This window comes from Aethalodelphis obliquidens, unplaced genomic scaffold (assembly GCF_003676395.1).
Source record: "Aethalodelphis obliquidens isolate GAN/ISIS:26980383/991018 unplaced genomic scaffold, ASM367639v1 scaffold3, whole genome shotgun sequence".
NCBI lineage: Eukaryota > Metazoa > Chordata > Mammalia > Artiodactyla > Delphinidae > Aethalodelphis > Aethalodelphis obliquidens.
Window position 1 is genome coordinate 41593603 of NW_020837947.1, and position 16900 is coordinate 41610502.

The 16900-nt window shown below is 36.1% G+C and overlaps 1 protein-coding gene across 1 annotated transcript in view; it reads left to right on the plus strand.

Annotated features, from left to right (window-relative positions):
* Positions 1–15838, plus strand: part of CEP85L (centrosomal protein 85L) — a 155652-nt gene extending 139814 nt beyond the window's left edge. The window contains exons 11-13 of the mRNA XM_027087762.1: positions 4711–4815; positions 6897–7128; positions 11290–15838. Of these exons, the coding sequence (XP_026943563.1) occupies positions 4711–4815; positions 6897–7128; positions 11290–11453 (501 nt within the window). The 3' untranslated portion in view covers positions 11454–15838. The remainder of the gene's footprint in view (positions 1–4710; positions 4816–6896; positions 7129–11289) is intronic.
* Positions 15839–16900: the final 1062 nt, after the last annotated feature.

A 16900-nucleotide genomic window follows, 5' to 3' on the forward strand; every position in this document is an offset into this window, starting at 1 on the left:
TCCTTACCTTGGTGAACATCTTTATGACCATTACTTTAAAATGTTTATCCGGTAAACCACTTTTCTCTTTTATTAAGGTCTTTTTCTGTGGTTTTATCTTATTCTTAAATTTGGAACATATTCATTTTCCTTGACTCTCTGTGTTGGCTTCTATGTACTAGATAAAACAGCTATCTCGCCCAGTCTTGAACGAATGGATGGCCTCGTGTAGGAGATGAACTTTTCTTAACTAGTTTTTAAAAAGGTGTTGAGAGAAAAATATTAAATTTTATTAAAAGAATATAGTCTTCTTATTAATGATTTCTAAATGCCATTATCTTGTTAAGTATGCATGCTCTTTATTGATTGCTATTTCTTATGATAGTAGCACTATTATCTTACCTTTTATGTGTAGTTACATATGCTATTGCAAAAATAGTGTGCTTGTATTAATAAAATCATAACAGTTACTATGAAGCCTTTTGACTGTTCTCAGCAATAAACTTAAAGTGACTGACTTATACCTTGTTTCTAGATAATTGAAATATGTACAGTAAAATGACAATCAAAAGAATTCAGAGGAACTTGCTTTTTAAGATTTTTTTGGTTGTTTTTGTTGTTTGATTTAACTAGACACAATGAATTTAAGGTCCGTTGCATAAATCCTATTGTAATGTATAGGCAGGTTAGTAGACTAGTATATAAAAATTGGACATATTACCTTATTAGAAACTTTTCCAGTTTATAATCTAAGGATAAGTTTAGTTTCATTTGTGATATTTATGTTAAGGTTTATTTTGAAGACATGTAAATTACTTTCAAAAATATTGTATCATATTCCAGTGAGCAAGATTAAGAGGTACAAACTTGCAGTTACAAAATAAATGAGTCACAGGAGTGAAATGTACAGTGGGGGGAATATAGTCAGTAATATTATAATAACTTTGTATGGTGGCAGATAATAACTAGATTTATCATGGTGATCATTTTGTCTTGTATAGAAATATCAGATCACTATGTCGTGCGCCTCAAATTAACATAGTGTTGTAGGTCAGTTATACTGCTAAACTGCACACACACACACACACACACACACACAGTGTCATATTTCAAAAAAGGGGTTTGTTTCTTTCCTAGGATTCTCTATTTATACTTCTCTTGGTGATCTTACCCAGTCTTATGGCTTTAAATATAATGTGTGTGCTCACTACTCCCTAATTTTTATCTCCAGGTCAAAGTGCTCCCCTTATCTTACAATTTGTATATCCAATTGCCTTCTCAGTGTCACCACTTGATGTATTAGACATAACATGTTCAAAACTGAATTTCTTATTCCCCTAAGCCAAAAAATAATAAACCTGCTACACCTTCCATATTTCCCATAGCTATTAATGACAGATCTGCCCTTCCATTTGCTCTGTCTGGAAACCTTAAGACTTACTCTTGACTTCTCTTCTGCCTTACATTTTGTGAGCAAATCCTGTTTTCTTCAAAATATATCTAGCATCTGGCACCTTCTCCCGACCTCCACTGTTGTGCCACTGTTGTGCCACCCTAGTTCAAGCATCCTCATTCTTTATCTGGATTATTTCTTTCTGCTGCTACCCTTGCTTGCCCACCGTGTTTTCTCAGCAACCTGAGTGAGCTGTTAAACAAATATCAGATCACATCATATCTTCTTAGTACCCTTCAGTGGTTCCTCATTTTTTCCTGAGTTAAAAAATCAAAGTTTGTGGGCTTCCCTGGTGGCGCAGTGGTTGAGAGTCCGCCTGCCGATGCAGAGGACACAGGTTCGTGCCCCGGTCCGGGAAGATCCCACATGCCGCGGAGCGGCTGGGCCCGTGAGCCATGGCCGCTGAGCCTGCGCGTCCAGAGCCTGTGCTCCGCAACGGGAGAGGCCACAACAGTGAGAGGCCCGTGTATCGCAAAAAAAAAAAAAAAAAAAAAAAATCAAAGTTTGTAACATTGGCTTAGAAGAACTTATGCAATCAATTCCCCACCTCGCCTTCCTTCTCTGACTTGATCTCTTACTCTTTTCTGTCATCCTGGCTCTCTTGCTTTTTCTCAAACAGAAAAGAAACCATCCGCCTCAGAGCCTTTGCACTGACTGAAACATACTCTCTAGATACCTATGGGACACAGTCTCTCACCTCCTTCAAGACTTTACTCAGCTGTCACCTTTTTCCATGAGCCCTTATTCTACCCCATTTGAGATTTTAACCCCCCTGCCTCACCACGCCCTATTTATTCTCCAAAGCACGAGGCAAGTCCCAGTGTGTGATGCTACATAACTTATGTATTTATTATGTTTATTTTCTTTGCTCTTTTCCCTCCTAGTACAAGTTCCACAAGGACCAAGTGTTTTGACTGTTGTGTTCATTGGTGTACCATCCAGTGAACAGATAGTGCTTGGCTGTAATTTCTGCTAAATGAATGATTGTAGGAAGGAATGTGTTTGTGGAACTCTTGTATGGCGTGTGGGGCGGGGTGAGGTTGGTCGCTTGCTGTGTTTCTATGGTAAAACTGCTAACTTCAGTGACTTTCAAAACACTTCCTCCTAAACTGGGTTTGTGGAGTACATAGAATGCGCTGAGTCAGGCACGTTTGGCTTTCCTTCATTGGAGCTGTTTGTATATGCGCCAAAAAATGGTTAGCGTTTCTGGATATTTACATCAAAATAAGAAATGAATTTAAAACCACTTTCAACTGCAAGAATGATTGTGATCAACACCTGTGGATTAGTAACTGAGACTTTAAAAAAATCGTTATTAAACAGGAAATTTAAAGAGAAATTGTAGACATTTAAAAATGATTTCGTTTTTAACTTCAGTAATCCCATTCTAAGCGTAGTAGAGATTCCCCTCACCTTGCTTTTTTCTTAAACTTTAGACATGTGCTTTTTCATACAATTTGGGATAGAGAAGTAATTAATCTTTTAGGTGAAATGTTATTGTCAGACAGCTATAGCACTCACACCTAGTATTATCCTATAAGTTGTACAGCATTTGGTCTTACTAGAATGTGTATGTGAACTCTTTCTTCTATTAAAGGGCTACTTGATTAGTGCCTTTGAACCTAACCAACATAACACGTTAAGCTTAATGAATTTCCCCAATTCAATTTTCCTTCTTATGACAGACAGCAGTACTACCAGACATTTCTGGTTTATTCTGATGGAGATTACCTTTTTCTTCAGTGATTTAAATTTAGTCTTACACAGTAATGTATTAGTCAGATTTATTAGCTACTTATTAGTCACGTTCAATATGATAAAAATAAAAACCACTATAATCTTCTAAAGAATTATATTACAGCATTGTGAAAATACCTCTCTTGGGTTCTGTTTTCACTGTTAAAATATGAGATTTAGAGTAGTTTATTTGTGGTGCCTTTCTTCTACAATTGTAATAAAATAAACAGTCACAAATCTTAAGAAAATTTAGGATGAATTCTGGATTCTAGCCGAATAATCTTGTCATGCCAGTAAGTATGAGTTTTTAGCTAGATAAATAAATCCCAACATATCATTCAATCAAATGGGTTTTGATTCAGTTACAAAGGAATTTCAATATCCAAAAATATATATTATCAGATAGCCCATGTGACTTTGTACTGTGGAATTGATCTTTGTGGAATGTAAAACAAGTTTTCCCTGGAAGAAAATGTACTTGTTATAGAGCTTGATTCATTTGTATCCAACTTTTGAGTAATTAAATATAGTATTTTTACAGAGTTTAGCAGACAAATGAAATTAAAAAGCAACAAGGTTGAATACTGTTACTGAGAAAACTGTTTTATATTTAGAGTCTTATCTCAACCCGTGGTGACAACTATCCTCTCTTATTCCATCCAGAGATAATGTGAGGGAAAAAAAAAAACCTTCACAGTAGATTGTGTGCTATATAGGTCATCAGCATTCTGAAGTATTTTCAGAGTTGAGACTAAATATAGACCTGAAGCAAAAAATAATGAAATTTCTTCTTTAGTCATGTTTATTGATCTTGTGGTTTAAAAGGGGAAAAGTTGATAGAAAAAAAAATCACTGATAAGTACAAGGTTTATGGCAAGTTCTTTGGTGTGTAGCTGAAAATCAGATTTATAAGCTGAAATGACCCAAGCACTCTTAAAATATCCTATATTCTGCTTTGGTATACTCAAGATTATCTCACAATAGTATCATGTCTGAATAATTTTATAATGGAATTAAGAGAGATTAGTTTATCTAAGTCCCATAATAGACCTTTGCCCTGAATTGAACATCATATTCACAGCTTGGAATACTATACACTGAGAGAGGTTGTTTAGCTGTTTCAAATGATAGAAAACAGGGATAGTCTTACGATCTTATTATCTTGTACCTTATTAATCAAAAGAAAAAGGGTTTTTTTAAAGTATAGATTTGCTAATACACTCCCAATATATAAACAAAAGTCAATAAAATAAGAACTGTTTGTAATATAGTTGTTAAACAGCAACATTAGATTTAACATGTTTTACCCAGATTAAAAACTGTCTTGGTAAAGATGATATTTTCTCCTTCCTCCCTCCTCCCCTGCTTTGGAATTATCCACTCTAGAAGTAATATGGGTTGATTGAAAAGTGAAGGCATCATCTTCCAAGGGGTGAGGGAGGTCAGAACATCTAAAGTATTCAGAGCCAGTATTCCTGGTTACCTACCTGATTGCATTTTGCTTTAAGCATTAACATGCTTTGCAATTCTCTTTATTCTAGTCTATGCAAGGGAAGCTTTCTAAAGAAAAATTGACTACTCAAAAGATGATGGAAGAGCTGGAAAAGAAAGACAGAAACCTTCAGAGATTAAGAACATTGCTTGATGTGAGTAAAAGAAATTCAGATAGCTTTCAAGGATGATTCAGTACCTACTTAAGTTAAAGCAAATGCCTATTTTGTACATATTCATAAATCACTTTTTAATTGAAGACTTGATTTGATGTGCCAGTTAATTAAATCCATTAGGTTTCTTACTAAAATTATAATCTAAAATACAAACTTTTATTTTTCTAATGTCTTAGAAACAATTGCACAAACTTAACTATAGCAAAGTCAAATGGTATACAGAGATTAGATCCTAAAGTCATCAAATGATGCATAAGTTGAATATAAACAAAATTACCCTTGAAAATCCTTAAGGGAAGGTGCAATGTAGACACTTCATCACTGGAACAGGTCACACTTTCTTCATTTAATTATGAGATGAAATACTTGGCTTGCATTTAAGGACATGTTATATAAAAAATGCTTATTTTAGTTTTTGAGTTGTCATCATGACATTTTCCTCTAAATACTTAGGAATGCATCTCCAAAACTTAGGGACAGTTTCCTATATAACCATTTCACCATTGTCACACCCAATAAGAATAATAATTTTCCTTGGCGTTTGATAATACCTAGTCTTATGAAAATTACCCCCTTCTTCCCCAAATGTTTTTTTTTTTAACATCTTTATTGGAGTATTATTGCTTTACAATGGTGTGTTAGTTTCCGCTGTATAACAAAGTAAATCAGCTATACATATACATATGTCCCCATATCCCCTCCCTCTTGCTCCCCAAGTGTTTTTTATAGTGGCTGTTGAAACCAGCATTCAAACAAGGACCGTGTGTTGTGTTTCATTTTGTCTTATAAACCTAAAGTTTCTTTCTTCTCCCTGAAGAAACTGGGCATTTTGTCTTACAGACTTGTAAACTTGTCACACCTAGTTTTGTCTGATCATTTCCTCATGGTGTGGTTTATCTTGTTCTCTCCCCCCTGTATTTCTTGTAAGCTAGGAGTTAAAGGTAAAGATATTAGATTCAGTGCAAACATTTTTTGGCACGAATACTTTGTAGGTATTGTTCACATCATCAAATTATACGTGTTTGTTTATCCCACTGTAAGTGTCACAAGTACCCATCTCACTGGGTTAAGGTGGTGACAGACTGATTCTTTCCATTGTAACATTGTAGCCTCTGTAGTCAGCAGTTAATGGGGTTGTTGATACTTAGGCAAGTGTGTGGATGTGCAGTTTGCCAGCAACCTTTCCCTTGATGGTTTTAGCTTACACCAGTGATCATTGTCTGAATCATTAGATGATTAAAACAACAGTAATTTTTTCTAATATCATTCCCTTTACATTTATTAGCTGGCATTTGTCTGTAAAAATTTGTATTTTCCTCATCAACCCAGGCTATTTGGCTTTTCTGAAATACAGTTCCAACTGGAAAGCTAGTTAAACTTACCTTTAATTAGCAGTTTTCAGGATGAGGAGTAAATGGTGATAATTTGGGGAAGAGGTGAGCGTAGCTTTTTCTGAGCATAATAAATCATGAGTTTGTACTGATACTTCCAATTCAAATTTAACAATTCAGAGTTGTTTGGCGTTTTTTTTTTTCCTTTGATTTTATATTTTTATTTCTTTTTCTCTTACACTGAAAAGTTTGGTTCCTGTCAACATTAATATAGTAACATATATACTTTTTTCCCAATGTACAAAAAATAGTTTCAGAGTAACTAAATCACTGTGGCTACTAACAATAAAACTGTAGGATGAGGTTTAAGTTTTCTTTGCAGTTCTTTTTGTTCTTGGGATACATATCATAGCAAAATATATACACAACCAAGGTACTTTTTATGTGAGATCATGAGAGACCCCCTAGAAACTGAGGCTGTTTGAATTCACGTTTCCTCTCTCAGGTTTACTCTAGGCCATCAGATGGCACCGTTTCCACTATTTAAATTCTTTTTCGCTCCCTTTTTATTTTTCCTGCTATATGTATGCAGTTAAATTTGGTTAATGGGCATGTAATATTCCACTGTTTTCTTTATAGAATTGGATGAGGGATTGTTAACCTTTATGGCTTTTGAGTACCTTTCCTCTGTTCTAACAACCAGATTTTTGTTTTCTTTATCCATTGCAGAACCAAAGACAAACAGAAGAGACCTGCTCTTTATTGGATCAGGGCCAGGAAGCAGACCAATCCAGGCAGCAGACCATTCTTTCCAAAAGGCCACTATTTGATTTGAGTGTGATTGATCAGCTGTTCAAGGAAATGTCCTATTGTTTGTTGGACTTGAAGGCATTGTGTAGTATTCTTAATCAGCGTGCTCAGGGCAAAGAGCCTAATCTTTCATTATTACTGGGAATCCGATGTAAGTGGCTAATGACTTGTTCTTACTGTATTGCTTAACAATTAGAAATGTGTTTTCATGAATCGGGAACTTCTGACTGCCTTTTCCCTATTTGTTTTTATCTCCTTTCGTACTTAGATTTATATATTTCTGAATCAATCTGTGGGTCTGAATACCTGTTCCTACTTCATTGCTAGAACTTGCCTCATTATGTTTATAGAAATGAGCAGGGTCGTAGTTGATATGGACTGCCACTCAGAAGAATGCCTATAAATGTGCCTGCTAGGAGATGTTTCCTATGCTGATTCTGTTAATATGTGACTGGAATGGTAGTTGGGTGTGATTTCCTGATTACTCTTCTAAAAGTAATGATTCTCTTTGCTTTCATGTGGCAGTTGTATTAAATTAATGACCCAGCCATCAGTCCACTGGTAAAGTATTTGAGAGAAGGTACTCGTAAGCTTTCTTACGTATGTTCTATGGCAACTGTCTAAAGTAAGTGCCAATGCTGTCACATGAGCCAGTTTTCATGGCCCATAGATCTGTTGCCCTTGTGATGCACACCTGCTGGCTTTGTCCCTTCCAATGTGACACCCACTCATTCTGCCTCAGTTCTGCCTTCCTGAACACATAATGGTGAGAACCACCACAAGAATATCCTAGTGTCTCTTCCCGTCTGTGCTAATTTTGCTGGAACACTCAACTTACATGGCTCTAAATTATTATAATATTGACATGTTGGTCTCTTTTTAATATGGAGGAAATGGACTTCAGTAAAGAGATATGAGTGGAGTAAGACCATAGTGTTTATGTACCAACATGTTTGTATTGAGTAATTGCCTAATAATATGGTTAATATGTGACTGAGTGGAGACTAGTTTTGTTTCCAGTTTCATCAAAAAGATTCTGCCGTCTTGCCTCATAGTAGTTATTTTGGCAAACCAAATAATACTCCTTATCGAAGTATCTCACTTGTTAAATGAAACATGTAACTGTACTCAGAGATGTCAGCAGAATTTTCCCCTCCACTTCATAAATGTGAGAACACATATATGAGTGTGGGTATGTAAAAAACACTTTTTTAAAAATATTGAAGTATAAGTTGATTTACAGTGTTGTGTTTTAGTTTATGGTGTACAGAAAAGCAATACAGTTATACATATAAAATATTCATTCTTTTTCATTTTAGCTTATTATAAGACATTGAATATAGTTCCCAGGAAGACCTTATTGTTTATTTTATATATAGTAGTTTGTATCTGCTAATCCCAGACTCCTAGTTTATCCGCCTCCCCTTTTCCTCTCTGGTAATGAAAGGTCTGTCTTCTATGTCTGTGAGTCTGTTTCTGTTTCATAGATACATTCATTTGTGTCGTATTTTAGATTCCACATATAAGTGATATCATATGGTATTTGTCTTTCTCGTTCTGACTTACTTTGCATAGTATGATAATCTCTAGGTCCATCCATGTTGACGCAAGTGGCATTATTTCATTCTTTTTATGGCAGCTCTATTTTTGGCTTTATGGGGAACCTCCGTACTGTTCTCCATAGTGGCTGTACCAACTTACATTCCCACCAACAGTGCAAGAGGGTTCCCTTTTCTCCACACCCTCTCCAGCATTTATTGTTTGTAGATTTTTTGATGATGGCCATTCTGACTGGTGTGAGGTTATACCTCATTGTGGTTTTGACTTGCATTTCTCTGGTAGTTAGCGACGTTGAGCATCTTTTCATGTGCCTGTTGGCCATCTGTGTGTCTTCTTTGGAGAATTGTCTATTTAGGTTTTCTGCCCATTTTTTGATTGGGTTGTTTCTTTTTGAAAGACACTTCAATGTTTAAGTATATTCACTCACTCAGGAAACATTTATCAGATGCCTTCTATGGTCCAAGCACTAAGGTGCTGATAATGCAGGTAAGTTGAATACAGCCCTTGCTCACACATTAACCAAAATATTACAGCATTGTGGTAAGTACTGTAATTGAAATGTGATCAGAGGGCAGTGGGAGCACAGGGGGAAAACCAACTAAATCTACCTGGGAAGGGCTGTGAAGGCTCCATGGAGTAGCTGGTGTTTGGCTTGAATCTTAAAGGAGGAGAGGTTTGCCAGGTGAACATGGGGTGTTTAGTTAGCAGTGATCTCTTGGAGCAAGAAATAAAAGCTCACACACAAAAGACTGGTTTTCTCCACCATTTTAGAGCTGGTCACCCCTTCAGTTACTTTGTAACCTTCTACATCTGCACTGTCCTGTGTAGCATTTATTACTTTTTCAGTACCAGGATAAGAGCGTGCTCCTAATGTGAACAGAAGGGAGACTCAGCACCTCCCCCACACAGTGTACAGCCCTTCCAGTCTTCAAAGTCTAACCCCAGAGCCCTTACCTTATAGGCTGGCATTTGCAAATTTGACCAGCCAACTAATTTCTCAAAAACAATGGAGGTGTTTTGAACCTTTATCTCATCACACCATCAGTTATCTGTTGATACTGTTCACCCCACCCTTCTTAAATCTGGGCTACCATGGTTTCCATGACATCATTCTCTAGGCTCCACTTCTACTTTTATGACTGCTCAGCCTCAATCTGTGAAATTCTCCACCACTTAAATACTGGCGGTCGCCCAGGAAACTTTTCTTGTTGGTCTTTTTGTTTCTATTTACTTTCTCTGAGTAATCTTGTACATATCCACTTGTTTGCTGTTTTCTCTACACCTTTGACCCATACAGACATTCATCTCTCACTGCCTAGAATGTCCCTTTTGTCCTGATTGTACTCACCTGTATATTAGGACCAGCAGTTTCACAGGTATCACAGACTCAATATGTTTGAAACAGAACCTACTTTTCTTTCCTCCCTACCCTAAACCCGTTCCTCCTCTCAATAAGTAGAACCACTATCCACCTATCACCCCAACCCAGATTTTATCCTCCACCCTACTCGTTCCCCCATCTGTGTCCCGTGTCCAGTCCCTGGCCCCTTTCCAAGCTGATTGATAATCGAACTTCTTCATGTCTATGAGTCCCTTCCTACTTGTGACGTTTATTCCTGCTGCCACATCTCCACTGCACTGTTGCCTTAATTCAAGCTTTTGTAGCCCTTCGTCTGGACTGGTTTCTCTGCCAAGCCTTGTGCCCTCCCCACCCCAGTCCATCTTTACATTGCTGCCAGAGCCATCTGTCTAACCTGTGATTCTGATTTCCTAATACCCTCCCTGAGAATAGAGAAAAAGGTGGCTCCCACCTGCCTCTCCAGCCTTGTTTCTTGGACCTCCCCTCTCTTAATTTGTGTTCTGCTATTTTAGAGCTGGTTTTCTTGATATTTCTCAATTTCTGTCAGACTGTTTTGTTTTCTGCTTCTGTATACCTTTGTTCATTCTGCTTCCTTGTCCCATTCAGTGAACCTGTCCCCTCTCCAGTGAGGCCTTTTTTTTTCTCTTCTTTGTGCTAATGTAGCCTTTGTGTAGTGGCAGGTCACCTGTGGTACCTGACTGAATTTACTTGTTTGTGAAACTGTATGTAAATCATTAAGAATAAGCCACTGTATGCATTATTTTGCTGACCTCAGCACTCAGCATAGTGCCCAGATCATGATTCATGAACAGTAAAACAGTTCAATTAATGTTTGTTATAAATAACAAGTTATCTGACTCTTATGCCTCCAATTAATTAAAAGCTAGCTAACTCAGGGCCTTACCCTCAGTGATTCAGCCACTGGGCAACTAGCTATCAGCCTGATTCAGTTGTTTAGAATCATAGGGTCCCAACCCACACACACACACACACACACACACACACACACACACACACTCGATTGTTAATACTTTGCAATCTGTAAAAATATAAGATAATGCCCCTCACCACACAGTGATTTTCAGATTTTTGTTTCTGAGTTTGAAGAGAGCTGTTAGAGCATGTTCCTTTTTACTTTTGGAATATTGTCATCCATTAAACCTGTTGAATTTGTGTGTTATCACTGTATGAATTTAATGCATTTTAGTTAGCAAAATTTTAAAAGGACCAAGTAGATAAGATGCATTTACTATTGAGTGATGCATAATTTAAACCTGAGCCTGACTTGTATTCAGTATCCAGCATTATATTTACAATGATAATAAGCTGAAAATCCTAAGATGACTTTGTTCCCCAAAAATATGAGATTTTCTCCATGTTTTATTTCCACAGCAATGAACTGTTCAGCTGAAGAGACTGAGAATGACCACAGCCCAGAAACACTCACTAAAAAACTGTCAGATGTATGCCAGTTACGGAGGGACATAGATGAATTACGGACCACGATATCAGACCGCTATGCTCAGGACATGGGAGACAACTGTGTAACCCAGTGACCAGTGTTGGTCCCACAGCAATAACGACCCATTGTTACATGCTGCTGTGCTAGGTTCTTCACATTTCTTTTAGGAGCCATGATAGAAACTTGCAAGTGACATACGACTTGCACATAAGTATTTTTTTCTGTGGATTTGTTCTGTTGGGGAGGAATTGGGATGTGAGGAAGTATCGAAGGGGCTTATCTAATCAGGAAAAAAATTAAATTACCATTTGAAAAATATGATAAAATGTATAAGAAAAAAATTTCTGTATTCTCAAACTACTGATTGTAGGACCAAGCTGTGAAGAGTGCCCTTCAGATAAAGGGATAGGATTTCTTTTAATCCTGTAGTTTTTTTTGTGTGCGTGTGTGTGTGTCTGTATGTGTGTGTGTTCACAAAATTATAAAGATTTCTAGGATCAAAGCAAAGCTTCTAAGAAAGGCACACACTGTATTCTTGTGCTGCTTCTTTGTTCATGGAGAAGCTTGTGTTGTACTTGGGGTTTTCGAGGGCTGGCTGAACGAGAGTTGCCACAGCAGGCAAGTGTTCAAATAGTAGTACAGCAGGCGAAACCATCTGTGTTTGAACAATCCCTGTGCTGAGATGGTGAGGTTGTAGGGTTGGGTTGATTTTAGTACTGTAGATAGGTCAGCTGTTTTTCCAGAGTGCTTGTGAATTGCTGAAGAGATGTGAAATTTTGATGTGATGGTTTTCCCGTTAGCATTGTAACGTATGTATTACAAGGCAATTTAACGTAATCTGAACTAATTTTAACATGTCCCTTACTATTTACAACTTTTTGTTTATATATTTTATCTATCTATCTATATATCTATATATATATATATCAATGTAAACAAAGCCATATATAATTAATGCAAACCTAAGGCCTCAGATCATTATTGTAAAAGAAAGATTAACAAAGTGACTCTGGAACAATAGCTTATTTATCCAAATCTCAAATGTTTACATTTTAACAGTTTTGTGTCTGTTTTAAAGTTGAAACTACTTTAAGAAAAAAAATCAACCTGTATTCTTTATATCTGAATTATCACTAGCATAAAACAAAATCTAAACCCAGGTGATATTGCAATTCCTTTTGTTAGGTAAAGTACATTAAAAACAGGGTTCTTCATAGAATACAAATTTGGCCAGGTTAGTTCTTCTTCTGGGGTACAGGATATCACTATGAAATGCAACTGACTTTTTTGTAGACATATAATCATTTAAGCTTCCAAATGAGTATTTCCCTGTCTTAACTGGTATTTTGGAAGGACTGTATATTCCATTGCCTTCAGAGCGTTTAAATGTACGTTCTTTTTAATGTACTTAGTTACGGCAGTCATTGTCCTTTATAAGTTGTTTTGATTTATCTCTTGATGCAACCCCAGGTCTCATTTAGGTCAAGACTAAATAACAGGTAGAAGGAATGAGGGATGTTAATCAAGCAGGAGAATATTGTTTGAGGCAAGAGCAGATCACATGTCTGTTTTCTTGCCGGGCTTATATACTGGTATAAAGGCTGCTCCTAGAAAAATATGCTCCTAAAGTTTTCAGCAGTGAAAACATATTTGGGATAAGGCCTTCAAGGAAACTACCCAGGAAGACATTCAGTTCAGAAATTGGCTTATATACAGCTCTCAATAGTTATTTTATAGTTATATTTCAACAATCAGTTATAATACATTGTAAGGACATCAGACTTTTCCTTCCATTCAGTGCCTGAGTCCTCCCTGCCCTTTTAAGTCTTAGGATCTCGGCACTAAGAAATCAGTGCATTGTAGTGATTCTGCATCCCAAGGTCCCTAACCTAATAAGGAAGGACTTAGTCACTAGCAAGAATTTAGCTTTCTCATGTGTTCTTTTGTTTTTGAATGTTGGTGGTTTGAAGACAATCAGGGAGTAGTAAATTTGTACCAAAAATCTGATGCAAAGAATTCTGCCTTATAAAAATTAAGATCTGTAAAAACGGCCCTTTACAGTAAAGTAGGTAATGGCATCTGAAATAGATAAGCCACAAGTGTAGCACACAACACTTTTACATCCTCTTTGAGTAGAATCCCCTCCCCCACACCCCAGCCTCCATAATTTTGAAAGTAAAGGTACCCTAAAATAATAGTGATAATGGGCAAATAATCACTGATTTGGGTCACTAGATTTTTAAATGTATATGTTTGGGGGGTTTATGGTTAGTATTGTTGTTTAAACAAACTTTTGATCGTTTGTTTTGATCACTGTAGATACTTTGTTTTCTGGCTTAGTTGGGATTAAGTAATTTATATTTTTTAAAAATAAGTTAGCTTTCTAAAACTTACAGAATTTGACTTAGTTCACATATCTTGAGGTTAAAACAAATTTAACCTAGTAGAAAATTAACTAACTACTGCTGATGTATTTCAGTTTCCAAAATGTATGCTCCACATAAAAAGAGGATTTAAGATGTGATAGTGTAAGTATAACCCTGAAGTACAGAATGTAATCTCTTGGAGTCTGGGTTTTGAAAAGGGGCCTAGATAATAAGTAGACAGACTTGGAGGGAATTTGGGGGGAAATAAAACTAGTAGTATTCTAATTTGTCAGTATTTAATTTTTATTTTTCAGAAAATTCCCCTTTCCCAAGACAACCTTTTGTGTTAGAATAGTAAGAATATCAGTATCTCATTAAAAACAAAGATTTTACTGTTAGGCTAGGTAAGATGGGCAAATAGAAACACTATAGTATCTTGTCCTAGTTTGAACTAAGATATTCTTGGAAGTTATTACAGTGATTGTATGTCTGAGGTGAAAATTAACCTAAGTTTTAAAGTAAATCTATTTGAAATTTTGCTTAAGTATTGACTAGGTAAGCCATGCCTGAATTAAATAAATAAATAAGTGTGGCCCCTTTTTGTATTTGAAATAGGATTCAGTATTTAATGTTAACAGTATTTTATTTTAGTGGAATTTGTTTTTTGGTCATGGCAATTTATTAAACTGAATTAGACTTCTTCCAGTAGCCTGTTAGAGAGAAGCTCAAGAGCTGGAAAGTGTTGCTAAAATGGATATTGTACATTTCTGACTCACTAATGAGCTTCTAAATTAATTCTGTCATAGTTCAAGACTTATTAATAGGATTCTCTTAGAGGGCATTTTTTAAAGGAACTACTTTATTGGGAAAATGTTCTTTCAGTATCACTAATAGTTCATTGAATAATACAGTAGCTGAGAACTTGGACTATATTTTTACATCACACAGTTCAGCTCAGGCACATCTTCAGTTTGGATTATTGGCATTCTCTTATGCAGCTTTCTATCACTGTAGATATGTAATTACAGAAATAAGCAATTCTCATAACCATGCTCACTCAGACTGTGTCATTTGAAACTGCCAGTAGCTAGAGCTCTCAGAGCCAAAGTTAATTCATTTTGTTTCCATTTTTGACAGTTTTTTTTCCAGTGTTCACAAAACATAAAATTTCTAGCTTCACCCCAAAATGTCATGGTGAAAATTGCTGCATGATAATGTTCTACATTTAATCATGAAGAGGGAAAGGTTTTGGATATTTGGATTTTTTTCTTATTTAAAAGAAGTATTGAGTATATAAAGAATGTAGTTTCAAATCAATAAGTCATTAACAACACTGTTACAGCTGCATACAGAGAGAACCTTTTGTGCCTTTTTGCCTGCAGTAAGCATTCATTTCTATTTTACGTGAGCTGTAAGAATGTTGATGATTATTGCACCTTGTTCTTCTGTAAATAGACTTGATTAGATTTTTTTTTTTCCTTTTTTTTAAAGCAAGGAGCAGTTTTTCGTTACTAGGTAGATACCTTAGTAAACATGAGGGGAGGTATCAGATATATGTCTTTGGAGCCCAGCCTTTTCCCTGTTTAGTGAGCAGGAAACTCCTTTGGAGTATAGTCATTTGTGTGTATATGTGTACATATATGTATAAATAGTTATTTAAATATGTAAACATAAAATTCAGCATCACATTGGTGTGATGACAAGAAGTAGTAAGGTGCTAGGTGGTTATATTAAAAGCACAGCAGAGTGTATAATCAGTCACTATGACTGGTGGTTTTTGTAAACTAGGTTCAGTTTTTGAACCACCCAGAATACCTCATGTGTAAATACAACGGTCATGACTTAATTGAAATACAGTTATTGTAAGAAGAATGTGAAGCCACTGGTTGGCTTATGCCTTCTGATCTATCATCCTTGCCTCTTTTTTTATAAAGGGGTTGTTTTTTTGTTTTTGCTTTTTAATAGGGTTTACAGCTAGAATTTTGAATGCCAAAGTTCTATTTATTAAATAAAAGAAGTTTTCAATGTTAATGGCTAAGTATTTTTCCACTGGACTATTGTTTGTTGATGTTGGAATTTGTATTAACAGAGAAATAAATTTTTTTATAAAAGATTTATGTCTACCAAGTGCCTAATGTTATTATAAAAATGTATTTGAAATTTCAGACTCTCTGAATTCTCAATAAGAATATGCTGACTTGACTTTTTAAAGTTTTCTTTAAATACGCAAGAGAAAATCTTACTAGATCGGGGACACTTCTGCCTTCTACGTCTATCTTACAGTTTCTTTGCAGTCATCAAAAAGCTTTTTCTCAGGGCCTTCCCCTGAAGGGCACCAAGATTTTCGGATGGCAGGTGCTGTAAATACAAGGGCATGTCTATGCATTTCAGCTCATAGCACAGCTCATAGCACTGTGTCTGTACTTTGAATTTCTAAAGTACTTATTTGAATCAAGTCTTCTTTCTACTTTTCCAACAGACAAATCAGATTTCAGTTTTTTATATTGCTGAAAGCTTGGGCTGGCAAGTTAAATCTTTTTTATTTTCTCCCTTCTAATCAGAGATTAAAACCTTAACTGAAAAATATACAAATAAGACCTTGTTAGAAGGTTACTCTGCAGAGGCCTTGACATCTCAGCTTTGATGGTCCTTGTTCTAAGTCATACGTGCCTTAGTGTCTCTAGCTGGTTAATATTTGGATTAGCAGCATCTGTTTCTAGTCCAGCTAACTTGGCATTGCTATCAGGAGTTTCAGATGAGGCATCCAATTCAGTTAACAGGAAGAAGAATCATGCATTACAGACCCCTTAGGTTGCAAGCAAATGACTTGGAAATAAAAACAGAATGGATAAAATCCTAGAGTATTTCCAAGGTGATTAATGAAGAGGTTTCTCCTTTATAATGAAAGATATGATTATTTTGATCTGGTTTAAAAAAAAAGTGGAGTCAGCAGAGGACTTACGGGGTACATCCCAGTGATTTTGCCAGTACTTTGAGCTTCTCTTTATGCCAGCTTTCCCAACCAACCAGAGTCATTCTATGTAGAAATGCAGAGGACTCAGTTAAAACGAGGGGTAGAATATGCTGATAGTGATGGTGCAAAATGGCAGCGTGTGGATCCAGTAGAGCAAACCGTTTACAAATGAATAGCGCTCTAACATCATGTCAGTCAAGA